At 44.1% G+C, this 17,577-nt stretch overlaps 1 protein-coding gene across 2 annotated transcripts in view; it reads right to left on the bottom strand.

The window, feature by feature from the left end:
* Positions 1 to 16,591, bottom strand: part of LOC143298506 (major vault protein-like) — a 57,057-nt gene extending 40,466 nt beyond the window's left edge. For both annotated transcript variants that reach the window (XM_076611342.1, XM_076611351.1), the window contains exons 1-6: positions 16,432 to 16,591; positions 13,729 to 13,862; positions 11,986 to 12,049; positions 8,708 to 8,938; positions 4,702 to 4,793; positions 2,166 to 2,235 (exon numbers count right to left, since the gene is read on the bottom strand). In XM_076611342.1, coding sequence (XP_076467457.1) covers positions 2,166 to 2,235; positions 4,702 to 4,793; positions 8,708 to 8,938; positions 11,986 to 12,049; positions 13,729 to 13,862; positions 16,432 to 16,494 — 654 coding nt within the window. In that variant the 5' untranslated portion in view covers positions 16,495 to 16,591. The remainder of the gene's footprint in view (positions 1 to 2,165; positions 2,236 to 4,701; positions 4,794 to 8,707; positions 8,939 to 11,985; positions 12,050 to 13,728; positions 13,863 to 16,431) is intronic.
* Positions 16,592 to 17,577: the final 986 nt, after the last annotated feature.

Raw genomic sequence — 17,577 nt, 5'->3', positions numbered from 1 at the left:
TCGCCAGACAACGAAAACTGAAGTGGTTTGGTCATGTCACACGCTCCTCTGGTCTTGCTAAAACAATCTTACAAGGCACAGTGAGGGGAGGAAGAAGAAGAGGCAGACAAAGGAAGAGATGGGAGGACAGGCATGGAGCTGAGAGACACCCTGAGAGCGGCCGAGAGATGCGAGGACTGGAGAAAGGTGGTTGACAAAGCTTCAAAGGCGCCCCAAAGGATTCGGAATCTGAGGGATCGGTGACGGTGACGGTGAGTCACACTTATATCCTGCCTCTCTTCAGGCAGAGACCAAACTCCAAGCCCTTGACGAAAGGAATTTTTCTATCTAAAATTACGTTTAAATAACATACTTACTGTGACCCAACTAGTGCAGACTCCGGCAGGGGCCTGACATTCCTGTCCTGTGCAAACTACTACCCCGCCTATGTGGAGAAAACCAAACTACGGCCGATAACCTCCCGGAAGTAGGTAACCTCCCCTTTGTCCTGCTGGCTAGCAACACAGATTCACTTGTATTTTGTATTTGTATTTTGTATTTCTTTTTATCACAACAGATTTCTCTGTGTGAAATTCGGGCTGCTCTCCCCAGGGAGAGCGCGTCGCTACACTACAGCGCCACCCATTTTTTTGTATTTTTTCCTGCATGCAGTTTTATTTGTTTTTCCTATCGATGTGGATTTTTCTACAGAATTTTGCCAGGAACAACCCTTTTGTTGCCGTGGGTTCTTTTACGTGCATGCTGCACACGGGACCTCGGTTTATCGTCTCATCCGAATGACTAGCGTCCAGACCACCACTCAAGGTGTAGTGGAGGGGGAGAAAATATCGGCGGCTGAACCGTGATTCGAATCAGATTCTCTCGCTTCCAAGGTGGACGCGTTACCTCTAGGCCATCACTCCACATCAACAGGCTGCCCACCTGGGTCCAGCCAGAAGATCGGCTGCCTTTTGGTGCTGATCTTATTTGTTTCCTGTGTGATTCAGTCTGGCTTCAGCCATGCAAATGCACGTAATACATGTGCAATGTTTTGTGTGTATACATGTGTATGTGTACATAACTACATGCATGTATATGAATGTGTACTGTGTGTGCGTGTGTTTATGTAAGTTTGTGCCTGCCTATGTGTGCGTATGTGTTAGGGTTAGCTGTTAGATACACATGTATGTTAAAATGTATGTATGCAGTGTGTATGTGTGTGCGTGTATGTGTGTGTGTGTGTGTGTGTGTGTAGTCACATTTTGGTGTGTGTATGCAACATAGATATAATGTTTTATGTTAACAAAAGCATTTTTGTAAAGCACCTAGAGCAGATTTCTGGATAGTGTGCTATATAAGTATCCATTATTATTATTATTATTATTATTATCATTAACACCAAATGACACTCTTTGTTGTGACCGCAAGCTCTTTTTACCACTCTCTCAGATTCAGACCCAAAGTCAAAAAAATTCTGCTGGTTTTTTTTTTTGTTTTGTGTGTGTGTGTGTGTGTTTTGTTTTTTTTTCTTCCAAAGTTGTGCATATGGAACGAAAATGATGGGTGGGTGTTGTTGTTTTTTTCACAACAATAAAAGTGATACAACAATGACAGTGTTACCTCAGGTGTGGCCAGCCCACGGTACCCATTATTAATAATGCTACCTATTGATTTGTGTATTTAATGTCTTACAATCAGATGCAAGCATGCCAGCATGCATGCATGCACGCACACACACACGCCAACACACACACACACATACATATAAAACCACTTGTAATAAAAAGACAGTAAATTAAGGAATAAATACACACACACACACCCACACACTCACATACCTCCCCACATACCCACACACACATACCCCCCCCCCACCTCCCTCCTCCTCATAAACATACATACATACATACACACATATATACATCTAAAAGCACTTGTAAAGAAAAGACAGTGAATTACAGAATAAATGAACACACACACACATACACACATGGTCACATACCCCCTGCCCCCCACACACACATAACCACACATATCCCCCCCAACACACACACACAAACCTCCTCCCCCTTCCCCTCCCCCCCCATTCCCCCCCCCCCCCACACACACACACACACTAAACACACACACACAGAGCAACATCGACTGAACACACAAAGAAGAGCACAACAAAGCGTTGCACTAACCTCCTCCCATACACCTCTCAGGTAAGCTCCAGGCTCCCTGATCAGCCACTCATCCCCGGTCACTCTCTTCCTGCCAACAGTCAAGTCAACAGGTGAACGATCATGTCCAGGTCATCACCGGACCTCCGGCCTGGGGCTGCCGTTTAGCCGGGTTTAAGTTTTAAACAGGAGGAGGACGGCGACAGAACAGTTAAGACGCTATATCTGCCAAATACAGTGCTCCTAAGTGTCTGGGCTCAGTTACTTCTCCCTTTCTTTGCCCTTTGACTGGGAAATCGATGGGCGCAATAGCCGAGTGGTTAAAGCGTTGGACTGTCAATCTGAGGGTCCCGGGTTCGAATCACGGTGACGGCACCTGGTGGGTAAAGGGTGGAGATTTTTACGATCTCCCAGGTCAACGTATGTGCAGACCTGCTAATGCCTGAACCCCTTCGTGTGTATATGCAAGCAAGAAGATCAAATACGCACGTTAACGATCCTGTAATCCATGTCAGCGTTCGGTGGGTTATGGAAACAAAAACATACCCAGCATGCACACCCCTGAAAACGGAGTATGGCTGCCAACATGGCAGGGTAAAAACGGTCATACACGTAAAAGCCCACTCGTGTGCATACGAGTGAACGCAGAAGAAGAAGAAGAAGAAGACTGGGAAATCAAACTGAGCATCGGGTCCTTCGGATGAGATGAAAAACTCAGGTCAGGTCCCGTGTGCAGCACACACTTGGCACACTGAAAAAAGAACTCATGGTAACAAAAGGCTTGTCCTCTGGCAAAATTCTGCATTTGTATTTGTATTTATTTTTATCACAACAGATTTCTCTGTGTGAAATTCGGGCTGCTCTCCCCAAGGAAGAGCGCATCGCTATATTACCACCAATTTTTTCTTTGTTATTTTTTCCTGCCTGCAGTTTTATTTATTTTTCCTATTGAAGTGGATTTTTCTACAGAATTTTGCCAGGAACAACCCTTTTGTTGCCGTGGGTTCTTTTACGTGCGCTAAGTGCATGCTGCATACGGGACCTTGGTTTATCGTCTCATCTGAATGACTAGCGTCCAGACCACCACTCAAGGTCTAGTGGAGGGGGAGAAAATATCGGTGGCTGAGCTGTGATTCAAACCAGCGCGCTCAGATTCTCTCACTTCCTAGGCGGATGTGTTACCTCTAGGCCATCACTCCACTGTAGAAGAAATCGACTCTGATAGGTACACAAATATATATGCATGCACTCAACACCTAAGCACGCTGGGTTATGCTGCTGATCAGGTATCTGCCTAGCAGACGTGTTGGAGCCCATATGGAGTTGTCTGAATGCGGTGACACCTTGAAAAACTGAAACTGAAAGTTAAAAAAGTCAAACGTCCCACAGCCTTGACTGTATCATCATGGCAGTGAACTCACATCCACGGTGTCCAGAGCTCGGCACAGGAAGGCGGGGCCCAATCCTCTCTTTCTGCCGTTTTAACTCACTCAGTACGGCCAGTCCTCTCTTCTCCTCTACACAGATCCCTCGGATGTCCAGTGGGTGTCTGAATGACCCAACCTTTAGCTTCCGTCGTCAGAATTGTGGTATTCTTTGTCAACATCCACGTCTTTAGTATAAGAGCCTTCCGCTTGCAATTGAGGTAATTGGGGTGAAACGCTGTTAATGTCGTCTCTTTCGCCGTTCGTATGGAAAGAGTTAACCTTTTACTACCGAAAGGCAGGAAGCTTTCACACCTGGCTGGAGTGAGGAACAGAGCCTCCAACCCTGATCAATGGTGAACATTAGAGCTTTCATCATCATCAAATCATCGAAAACAAAATGTCACTAATTCTAGGGCACCAACAAACAACAACAACAAAAAAGAAAAAAAAAAGAAAAGAAAAGACAGAAAAAGCCTCCAACCTTGAGCAAATACTAGAGCATTCGCCATCATCAAATCATCGAAAACAAAATGTCACAAATTCTAGGGCTCCAACAAAAAACAAAACAAAAAATGAAAATAGAAAAGAAAGAAAGAAAAAAGAAACCCGCATCAAAATTGATCAGTATAATCCTTAAAATTACTCACCACACATTATATTACCACATGAAGCATTGTTCCTGTCCTGCAACCATTTAGGCAAGACGATAAACTGAGGTACTGTGCGCAGCATGCACTTTGAGCACTTTAAAGAACCCACGGCAACAAGACTTTATCCCTGGCAAAAATTCTGCAGTGTAAACCACTTTGATAGTAAGACAAATAAACTTGCAGACTGGCAAAAAAAAAAAAAAAAAAAAAAAAAAAAAAGGTGGCGCTGCACTGTAGCAGCACACTCTCCCCGGGGAGAACAGACCAAATTTTACACAGAGAAATATGTCATGATGAAAATCATATCAAATACACCCCCAAAAACAAAGTATGGCTGCCTACATGGTGGGGTAAAAACACTCAGACATGTGAAAAGCCCACTCGTGTACATTCGAGTGAACGTGGGAGTTGCAGCCCCATGAATGAAGAAAACGAAGAAGATTTCTAACACAACCTCTCAAACAACACACACGCACTTACTTCCCGTTCTGGTCTATCGTGTCCTGAATCGCCTTCATTCTCAGCACCTCCCCTGTCTTGATGATGGTGGGTTGTATCAGCTCCTCTATTTCCTGCCGCAGACAGTTTCACTTTCAGTTGCAGTTTCTAAAGGAGGCGCCAGTGCGTTCAAGACAAATCCAAATACTCCACACCACACACTGCACTGACCAGCAGCTGCGACCCAATGCGCTTTAGTCAGGCCTTGAGTGTGTGCCTGTATGTCTGTGTACCTACCTGAGTGGATTTCTTCTCCAGAATCTTGCCAGAGGACTTCTTCTTCTTCTTCTTCTGCATTCACTCGTATGCACACGAGTGGGCTTTTACGTGTATGACCGTTTTTACCCCGCCATGTAGGCAGCCATACTCCGTTTTCGGGGGTGTGCATGCTGGGTATGTTCTTGTTTCCATAACCCACCGATCGCTGACATGGATTACAGGATCTTTAACGTGCGTATTTGATCTTCTGCTTGCATATACACACGAAGGGGGTTCAGGCATTAGCAGGTCTGCACATATGTTGACCTGGGAGATCGTAAAAATCTCCACCCTTTACCCACCAGGTGCCGTCACCGTGATTCGAACCCGGGACCCTCAGATTGACAGTCCAACGCTTTAACCACTCGGCTATTGCACTCGTCTTTGCCAGAGGACAACCTTTTTGTTGTCTTGGGTTCTTTTTCTGTGCACCGAGTACCTTGCTGCATATGGAACCTGTCTCATCCAAATGACTAGACGCTCATTTTGATTTTTTTTTTTTTTTTGCAGTCAAACTTGGGAGAAGGGGTGAGGGTGGGAATCGAATCCAAACCCTCACTGTCTTTGGCAGATGAGCGTCTTAACCACCCTGTCACCCTCCTCCTTTCCTGAGATAACATCCAGCCAGTGATATCAGTTCTCTCGGTAAACGTGCTGTTTTGTTTTTTCACGCGTTAACAGCTGCCACCAAGATATCAATGATGATACAAACAACAAAAATCAAACGAAAATACTAATCACATTTTGAGAAAATAATAAACTAGGCCTCTATCACCATAAAATGAAAATAATTTTCCAAAAAAAAAAAAAAAAAAAGAGAAGAATTCATTTCAGCATTTATGCATGTGATTGTGCACGCTTGTGCATGTGCATATAATACACATAATTTATATATATATACACATACATAAACACACACACACACACACACACACACACACACACACACATTGACATGTATGCAAACATGCATGCGCATGAGCTGAAAACACACACATACAAACCCACACTAAACACGACTCCCACCCCTCCCCACACACACATACTCTAACTTCCCCACACCCCTTCTACCACCAACACCTCCTCCTCCAACCCCCCAAACACCCTCACCTTCCCCCCCCACACACACCCTAATCCTCCCCACACCACCCTTCCCCTACACCCCCTCCACTTCCACACACACCCACACAAACCACCCAACCACCCACCCACACAAACCACCCAGTACACCCACACAAACCAACCACCCAGCATACCACACAAACCACCCAGCATACCACACAAACCACCCGACATACCACACAAACCACCCAACATACCACACAAACCACCCAACACACCACACAAACCACCCAACATACCACACAAACCACCCAACACACCCACACAAACCACCCAACACACCCACACAAACCACCCAGCACCACCCAGCATACCACACAAACCATCCAGCACACCCACACAAACCACCCAGTACACCCACAACACACAAACCACCTAGCATACCACACAACCCACCCAGCACACTCACACAAACCACCCAGTACACCCACACCACATAAACCACCTAGCATACCACACAAACCACACATACCACCTAGCATACCACACAAACCACCCAGCACACCCACACAAACCACCCAGCACACCCACACAAACCACCCACCACCCCACACAAACCACCCAGCACACCCACACAAACCACCCAGCACCCCACACAAACCACCAAGCACACCCACCCAACACACCCACACAAACCACCCAGCACCACACAAACCACCCAGCACACCCACCCAAACCACCACACAAACCACCTAGCATACAACACAAACCACCCAACACACCCAAACCACCCAGCACACCCACACAAACCACCCAACACACCACACAAACCACCCAACACACCCAAACCACAGCACACCCACACAAACCACCTAGTATACCACACAAACCACCCACCCAACACACCCACACAAGCCACCCAGCACACCCACACAAACCACCCAGCACACCCACCCAAACCACCCAACACACCCACACAAACCATCAACCCAACACACCCAAACCACCCAACACACCGACACAAACCACCAACCCAACACATCGACACAAACCACCCAGCACACCCACACAAACCACCTAGCATACCACACAAACCACCCAGCACACCCACACAAACCACCCACCACACACACCCAAACCACCCAACATACCCACACAAACCACCCAGCACACCCACACAAACCACCCAGCATACCACACAAACCATCCAGCACACCCACACAAACCACCCAGTACACCCACACCACACAAACCACCTAGCATACCACACAAACCATCTAGCATACCACACAAACCACCCAGCACACTCACACAAACCACCCAGTACACCCACATAAACCACCTAGCATACCACACAAACCACCTAGCATACCACACAAACCACACATACCACCTAGCATACCACACAAACCACCTAGCATACCACACAAACCACCCAGCACACCCACACAAACCACCCACCCACCCACCCAAACCACCCACCCACCCACACAAACCACCCAGCACACCCACACAAACCACCCAGCACCCCACACAAACCACCAAGCACACCCACCCAACACACCCACACAAACCACCCAGCACACCCACACAAACCACCCAGCACCACACAAACCACCCAGCACACCCACCCAAATGGCCACACAAACCACCACACCCAAACCACCCAGCACACCCACACAAACCCACCAACACACCACCCAAACCACCCAATACACAGCACACCCACACAAACCACCTAGTATACCCACACAAACCACCCACCCAGCACACCACACAAACCACCCAGCACACCCACCCAAACCACCCAACACACCCACACAAACCATCAACCCAACACACCCAAACCACCCAACACACCGACACAAACCACCAACCCAACACATCGACACAAACCACCCAGCACACCCACACAAACCACCTAGCATACCACACAAACCACCCAGCACACCCACACAAACCACCCAACACACCGCACAAACCACCCAACACACACACCCAAACCACCCAACATACCCACACAAACCACCCAGCACACCCACACAAACCACCTAGCATACCACACAAACCACCCACCCAACACACCCACACAAGCCACCCAACACACCCACGCAAACCACCCAGCACACCCACACAAACCACCCAGCACACCGCACAAACCACCCAACACACCCACCCAAAACCACCAAACACACCCACCCAAACCACCCAACACACCCACACAAACCACCTAGTATACCACACAAACCACCCAACACACCCACACAAACCACCCAACACACCCCTAACCACCCAACACACCCACACAAACCACCAACCCAACACACCCACACCAACCACCCAGCACGAAGTAGATTCAGGCACAAGCAGATCTGCACATACGTTGACCTGAGATATTGGAAAAAATCTCCATCATCCTTTACCCACCATGCACCATTACCGAGATCTAAACTCGGAACCCTCAGAATGAAAGTCCAACGCTTTAACCACTCGGCTATTGCTCCCGTCATCCCACGAACACAATCCACCCAGCACACCCATACAATCCACCCACCACACTCACACAAACCACCCACACAATCCACCCACCACACTCACACAAACCACCCACACAATCCACCCACCACACTCACACAAACCACCCACACAATCCACCAAGCACACTCACCACTTCAGGACGGGGCACGTACACCTTGGGCCCCTCCTCCTGCCACACGTGCCCGGCGGGCACCAGTATGCCCTGGCTGCGATGATCCTGCAGGGCACGCAGACGCAGCGCGCACTTGGCCGGAATGACCGGCAGGCGCTGGATGGCTGACTTGTAGTCGTTCGTCTTGGACGCTTTGCCAAAGTCCGGCACCCGCTGCAGCTCCTCACCCGGGTAGAGAGGGAAGGGGTCCTGGATGAATAGATACACAGTGTGTGGTGCTGCTAGAGATTGCAATGGATGAGGGAAAAGGTCCTGGTTGATTAAATACACAGTGTGTGGTGATGCTAGAGATTTGGATGGATGAGGGAAAGGGCCATGGTTGATTAACCCCTAGGCTGCCTGCATGACGAGATAACTCGTCATGGCAAGCATGTATGCTTCGCTGCCACAATGACGAGATAACTCGTCATCGAAATATTCTGACTTTTCCCTGCTTTGCATTCAGTTCGTTGACAAAAATGCTGGTAGCTTTAGCTTGGGGAATCTTTCTGGATTCTATTCATAGCTAGAAGCACCATCTGCGTCATAAGGCAGTCCTTTATTTGAACGTTTTGGTTGGGTTACTGGCCGCAGTCTTTGCCTGGCTCCTCTCCTCGCTCGCTCAACAAAATGTCGGACTGACTCCGTGCTCAAGACATGCGCTCGTGGCGAACTAAATCAACCATGATTACTTTCTTTTGCTGATGCTCAGAAAGAATTGGAGCCTAAATTTGAAGGAGAAGACAGTGGTGAACATTTATAGGGCGATTTGATAGAAAATAAAGGGAGCAATCAAGAGAGTGGCCAAGATACAACTATCAGTGAGTGATGCAGGCTGTTCAACTCTAGCAGACGACAGGTCACCGAATTTTTAGCAGGGCACCGTATGAGCTATTTTCTTGGCACTCAGCCAACGCGGTCTGATGAAGTGACGGTGTGAGAGGGGTGAAGAGGAGGGGGGTGGAGACTGAGGGGGCGTGGCCTCACATCCATATTATCACTTGCAGAAGTCACAATGCATCTATTTCTTTTTCAGTTTTTTTTATATTGTGGTTGTTCTAGTATGATTTTGTGTGTGCAGATATCCATTTGTCCAGAAAATGATATTTTTGTGCAAATTACCAGACTAATGTTTGTAATGAACAAGTTGAAAATGTGACAAAAAACAAAACACTGATTTCAAAACAACAGCATGTCACTTAAAATGCATAAAATGGGAAAACATCATGTGTTTTGTATTTTTTATTCATTTCCCTTTCAGAAAATATATACTTTTATGGGTCTTTCTCCAATAACAAAGAGCACAGAATTTTTGGAAAATTTATACCCGTTTTTTGTGAAAAAACCCTGGCAAATAGATTTCACTTAAATCTTATTTTCCTGGCAGCGAAAGGGTTAAATACACAGTGTGTGGTGATGCTAGAGATTTGGATGGATGAGGGAAAAGGTCCTGGCTGATTAAATACACAGTGTGTGGTGATGCTAGAGATTTGGATGGATGAGGGAAAAGGTCCTGGTTGATTAAATACACAGTGTGTGGTGATGCTAGAGATTTGGATGGATGAGGGAAAAGGTCCTGGTTGATCAAATACACAGTGTGTGGTGATGCTAGAGATTTGGATGGATGAGGGAAAAGGTCCTGGTTGATTAAATACACAGTGTGTGGTGATGCTAGAGATTTGGATGGATGAGGGAAAAGGTCCTGGTTGATTAAATACACAGTGTGAGGTAATGCCAGAGATCTGGATGGACGCTGCTGATGTTGAATGATGGAAACTTTTTCATCAACGTGTTGAAAGAAATTCATCAGTAAAGGAAAGACACAGGGTAGGTACTGGTTGATTCAATACACAGGTGTGGTGATGCTAAAGATCTGGATGGATGCTGTATGTAAAAATTCATTACCAAAGGAAAGGCATAGAGGGGGGATGGGGTGGGTGGGTGGGGGGGGGGTTGGGGGGGGGTTGTAGTGAATTATCAATCTTCCATATGTTGCTGAATAAATGCGTACTTTTTCTTTCCCTTCCAAATGCAAAGATCTCTCAGCCAACCTGTTGGTATGGCCATTGTAACTGACTGGGAGCATTATACCAAATGTGTTTCATATTCTTCATAAGTTACACGAGATATAAAATGCAACATTTTCTCTACTCCCACATGTTTTCCCTAAACAAACATGCCTTGTCTTGTCTTGTTTTGTCTAATGTAAAGTAGCTACTACATAAACAAGAAACTGTCGCAGTGCTGTCACGCCACTATCAAAGGAATCTAGGAATTGTCAAAGTACTCTCATGTGGCCATAACGCAAACAAGAAACTGACAAAATACTGTCAAGGAAATATTACATGAGCAAGTAACTAAAGTACTTTAACTCACTCAGTACGGCCAGTCCTCTCTTCTCCTCTACACAGACCCCTCGGATGTCCAGTGGGTGTGTGAATGACCCAACCTTTAGCTTCCGTCGTCAGAATTGTGGTATTCTTTGTCAACATTCACCTCTTCAGTATAAGAGCCTTCCGCTTGCAATATTTTGATGATGGTAACTGGGGTGAAACGATGTTAACGTCATCTCTTTCGCCGTTCGTATGGAGAGAGTTAAGAAACAATTATCAGCAGTAACCCATCCAACCCAGGAGAGTTTACAGCCCTTAGCAGGCTTCCATGGCACACTGATGCGGGGGGGAAAAAAAAAGCAAAAAATATACTGTTTTTCCTCCAGATTACATGTGGACACATCCAGAAATACTACAGAAGTTCACTCCCTTTAACTGCCATTTATACATGCGAAAGAACATGAAAACATTTTTAATGAGACATATTTTAACACCAGAGCAATGCTCTGACACAGTTCACAATGAGTTAAGTACCAAACCCCACCCCCCCAAAAAAAGTGCAAATTTTGTCAAAGTTTCGAAAACTTCATCCGCTTAGTTGACAGACTGTGATTTTCATTTCAAATCTTCACGGCTGTAAAATGAACTCATGCCTTGGTTAAGCTCGGGGAAAGACAATGACTTAAGGAAAAACATGTGTGTGTGTGTGTGTGTGTGTGTGTGTGTGTGTGTGTGTGTGTGTGTAGTTTGTTAGTCACATTTTGGTGTGTGTACGCAACACTGATGTAATATGTCATGTAAACAAAAATGTTTTTGTACAGCAGATTTCTGGATAGTGTGATATATAAGTATCCTTTATTATTATCATCATTATTATTATTATTATCATGTAGTAAACTGATTGAGTGTTGGTGTGTGGCTTACCCCATGGAGCTTGACGGCGATTTGACCCAGGTTCAGTTCACACTTCACCCCTGCCTCGTACTCCCTGTCCACACATACACTGAACATGATGACACTGATGGTGATGATGATGATAATGATGGTGGTGGTGGTGGTGGTGGTGGTGGTGGTGATGCAGGATGGTGATGACAATGGCGATGGTGATGGTGATGATGACGACAATAATGACAATGATTGTGATAGTGATGATGATTATGATGGCTGTGATGGCTGTGATGATGATGATGATGATGATGATGACGATGATGATGAAGATTGTGATGGTGTGAATGATGATCGTTGCAATGACGACGATGACGATAGTGATAATGATGGTGATGATGATGATGATAGTGATGATAACAATGATGATGATGATGATGGTGATTGATGATGATGATGATGATGATGATGCAAATGCAATGATGATAAAAATAGAATAGAATAGAATGTGCCTTTATTACCAAGTATACCAGGGTCACAAGGAATATTGGGGAGGGATAGTACATAACAAGATATGAACATAAATCGAAAATCATACACAAACACAGATCCAGTAGAAATAAGATACATACAAGTGCATATCAATATAAAAACTGGTGCAATGATAATAATGATGGTGATGATGATAATGATAATGACAACAATGGTAAGGATGATGATGACGATGATCGTGATTGTGATGATGATGATGATGACGTCGATGATGGTGATGATGATGATGATCATGATGACTACAACAATAACCATGATAATAATGATAGTGATGATAATAATGATAATGACAACAATGGTAAACAGAAGATAATGGACATCTTTCTTTTCTCATTTGAAGAGAATTAAAGATTTGCATTCCTTTTTTTTAATACAAAATCACATGAACATAATAATGGTCAAGCTGAATATGCATATTTTCCTCTTAAAATAAACAATAAACGCAGAATATCACCAACAAACCCTGAGGGTAATCACATGCAGAGTACAGATTACTGAGCAAGCAACTTGCGAAAGAAAACGTTGTATTTGTTTTCAAGACGTTCACTTAATGTTTCTTATAAATCTTATAAAACTCACAGTGGCCAACTGAGCTAAAGCTTGTGCATCTCTCGAATCATGCTGAATGAGGATCAATTAAATAAATCATTAACAACATACGCTATATTTACTTTATCCTATTAACAGTAGAAAGAGATTTGAGACATGTCAACAGAATTCAGATGTGTTGCAAACTGACCCAGGACCATGGACTATGGAGAGCCATGCATGAGTCATGCATCGAACGACACCAAAAAAAAAAAGTTCGACCAGCAAGTTAAGTTAGCCTAATGTGTGTGTGTGTGTGTGTGTGTGTGTGTGTGTGTGAATGCATGAATGTATCTGTAAATTCTATGCAGTGTGTTAATTTCATACAATGTTGAATAGTGTGGTGCTAATCATAAATGTGTATGCTTAATTCTAGTATGCTCATTTAAGCCTATTCTTGTATTGTGATCATTGCATGTATATCACTGTGATTACTGTATGTAAGGTTCACATTAACTTAACATTTCAGCATTATTTTGGCTTGTTAGGCATTCATACTGAATGACTGATTCTAATACAATTACAATGCAACATACACCACAAATCAAATTCCTTGCTGGAGATAATAAAGTATCATGTGCTCTGTATGCAAAAAGACAACAGATATGTTCCTGGGGTTTTCCTGCATGCTACGTGCATCACCTGACGGGATTCAGGATGAGGCAGAAGGATCCTGGAGGAACGCAGATCATGGGCGCAGGCCCCCGCACGATCTTCTCGTTCGTCTGCAGGTGAAAGGTCTTGGGCCCCACCTCCAAGCGGGTGATGTTGGTGTTCTGCACACAGGGACATGAGGTTTATGATACATTCATGAGGCGCACACACATTCACACACACACACACACACACACACACACACACACACACACACACACACACACACACACACACACACAGAATGATGATGGTGTTCTACACACAGGGACATTAGGTTTATGATGTATCCATGAGGTACACACACACCTGCAGGGCACTGTACAAGGAGGGAGAAGGACAGACAGACAGGAAAAGACGTGGAAAGACAGCATCCCAGAATGGACAGGTCTGAGGCTGAGCGAGGCCCTTAGGGAAGCAGAAAACAGAGAGGGATGAAGAAAGGTGGTTGACAGGTTATCTGTGGTACCCCAACAGTCCAGACTAAGGGACAAGTGAAGTGAAGTGACATACACACATGCACACACACACGCGCGTGCACACACACACACACACACACACACACATATTCTAGCAAACACATACTCTTTGAATGTCAGAGTCTGAAATCGTTTTTACCAAACTTCTCAGAAAATTCTTTTGAATGTATTTTTGACAATTTCAAGATGTTATCTCCTATTGCAGAAGGTTTGCTGCATTGTCCAATCGGACATTTGTTATAGTTATTACAGTTGTTTGATGTTAGCGTTTCCTTCTATATTGTGCCTATGTCTCCCCTTTTAATGTCTTATTTTTTCCAATGCTCTGTATCTTTCCCCACCACACACACACACATGCGCACACACACATCATTCTTCACCCTCTGCCCAATACCATTCCCACCATCACGCCCTGCCCTCCATCCCCCCTTACACCCCCCCCTTCCCCCCCCCCCGTCTAATATTACTTAAAGTGGAAGACGTTAAACTGAATACTACAACTACTACACACACATATGCACGCACACTCATACACACACACACGCACATATACACAGAAATGTTTTAAAGATGGTGTGAAATCATTAGTGAAATTATATTTTCATTGTGTATATGAGCATGTACATGTGTGTGTATGTGTGTGTGACAGAGAGAGACAGACAGACAGACAGACAGAGAGAGAGACAGACAGACAGACAGAGACAGGGAGAGACACAGAGAGAGAAAGTGAGACGTGAGCACTGTGTGAATATATGAATGTGAATGCAAAATATTTTGATCAGATGTTGGCCAGACCAGTAACTGATGGGGGCAATCACACATCATTTACACATGATAATCTTGTCACAGTACAATAAATTAAGGATAAATAATTTTCTTCTTAACTAAAAGAAATGTTCATTTCAGTTTTTGTAATCAAGGTTGCAGACCTACACAATTGTTTAAGAGCTTTTGTGAATGTAGAATGCCAGGTTAAAATAGTTAACTTGTTCAACCTTCTTCCTGGAGAGCATAAGCAATTCAAAACTGAAGTGACATGGATTATGACAATATGACATTAAGATCAGGACAGCAAAGTATAAATACAATGAACTTTATAAAGAACGGGACAGCAAATGTACGATGAATTTTTTTTTATATACATAAAGAACAGGACAGCAAACTATAAGTACCAAGAATTTTATAAAGAACAGGACAGCAAACTATAAGTACCAAGAATTTTATAAAGAATAGGACAGCAAACTTTAAGTACCAAGAATTTTATAAAGAACAGGACAGCAAACTATAAGTACTGTGAATTCACCTTCCTTGCATTCATGGCATAAACAACATTGCATTTTGTGAACTCCTCTGTTACAAAATTTAAAGCCGTGATAGACAATGTGTGAGATACCCAATCTTTATGTCTGTATGTGTGTGTGTGTGCATGGAGTGTGTGTGTGTTTACGTGCATGGTGTGTGTGTGTGTGTGTTTATGTGCATGGTGTGTGTGTGTGTGTGTGTGTGTGTGTGTGTGTGTGTGTGTGTGTGTGTGTGCATGGTGTGTGTGTGTGTGTGTGTGTGTGTGTGTGTGTGAAAGAGAGACAGAGAGAGAGAGACAGAGAGTGAGAATGTGCGTGTGCGTGGGTGAGTGTGTGTGCAAGTGTTCGTGCATGTGTTTATGTGCATGGTGTGTGTGTGTGTGTGTGTGTGTGTGTGTGTGCCTGTCTCCTCTATGTTTTCGTGCCTGTGCATGTTTGTGTTTTAACTACAGAAAAGGAAAACGTTGAAAGTAAACTTTTACACAACAACAATCATCACATCAAGTTTTATTCAGTTATAATTTGACTTTGAGCTGAAGAACAAAACAACTCTGCACCCACATACACACCGGTTAACCACCCTTACTTACTAATGTTCTATTTATAGCGGCCAAGAAAGCAGCCTTAGTAATGCTGAAAAATTTTGGCCACATTATTGTTTTCATGGTGAAAAATGAAGCTATGATTAAAACGACATACTATGCACGATAATAAATTTTGGTTATTCACATTTTAACAATTATATAATGCAATAATAACTGACGTAGGGTGTATACTTTTTTTCTTCTTCTTTTTCAAGTCAGAATTGTCGATTGAAACTTCGACTTCACTGAAGTGCGTCGGCAATGGACGAGGAAGCTCAACTTGGAAAAATAAAAATAAAAATTCACTCGGATACATTTAATACTCACCATATCCAACACATGAATAAACTGCCGTGGGGAAATTCCCACTAAAGAATTAGTGTTTGACATTTTGCAACGCTGTGCAGTCCTCGGTGTTGCTCCCTTGGTAGATCAGTCACTGTATGCCGTACTGTGCCTACGAAGTTGCTTCCTTGACGAAAGGTGTTGCAATGTGGCCAAGGGAAGTAATTATATCGACTTGTTGAAAAGTGAGAAATACGGATAGCGTCCCTTTAGCCGCACACCGACGATGAATTTTTATTTTTATTTTCATTTTTTTATTTATCTGTTTTTAATTGTTTTTATGGAGATCGTCAGATTATGTGCTATATATTTATAATCTGCCAGTTCTGACTCACTTCTTCTTTCGTTCTTTTCTATTTTCCTAGTCGTCATAGTTATGTCAATGTAAAACAATGTTATGTCTTTTCACTATGCCTCTGGAACTGTACGTGTGTGTGTGTGTGTGTGTGTGTGTGTGTGTGTGTGTGTGTGTGTGTGAGGGGAGGTGGGAGTGCAGGGGGAGGTGGGGTAGAGGATAAGGTATGTGAGTGTATGCATGCCTACACTGTGGGAGCAACAGGATATTGGAACGTGTGTATATATATATATATATATATATATATATATATATATATATATATATATATATATATATATATATATCTTTGTATGTACGTGTGTGGGGTTGGGGGTGGGAGATATGGGCGTATGTGTGTGTGCTTGTACAAGTAAGTGTTCATCTCTGTGAGTGTGTGTTTGTGTGTGTGTGTGTGCCGTGGAAGCTGCGATACGTAGACTAGAAATGAGTGTGTGGAGGAGGGGGTAGAGGAGGTGCAAGGTAATGTGTGTGTGTGTGTGTGTGTGTGTGTGTGTGTGTGTGTGTGTGTGTGTTGGAGCTCATGTACGTTTATATGTATTTGACTGTGCTTTCATATGTGCTTGTACAAGTAAGTGTTCATCTCTGTGAGTGTGTGTTTGTGTTTGTGTGTGTGTGTGTGCCGTGGAAGCTGCGATACTTAGACTAGAAATGAGTGTGTGGAGGAGGGGGGTAGAGGAGGTGCACGGTAATGCGTGTGTGTGTGTGTGTGTTGGAGCTCATGTACGTTTATATGTATTTGACTGTGCTTTCATATATGTGAAACTGCATGT

This window comes from Babylonia areolata, chromosome 2, assembly GCF_041734735.1.
Source record: "Babylonia areolata isolate BAREFJ2019XMU chromosome 2, ASM4173473v1, whole genome shotgun sequence".
NCBI lineage: Eukaryota > Metazoa > Mollusca > Gastropoda > Neogastropoda > Buccinidae > Babylonia > Babylonia areolata.
Note: the sequence above shows the minus strand (reverse complement) of the source record. Positions and strands in the feature narration are given on the sequence as shown.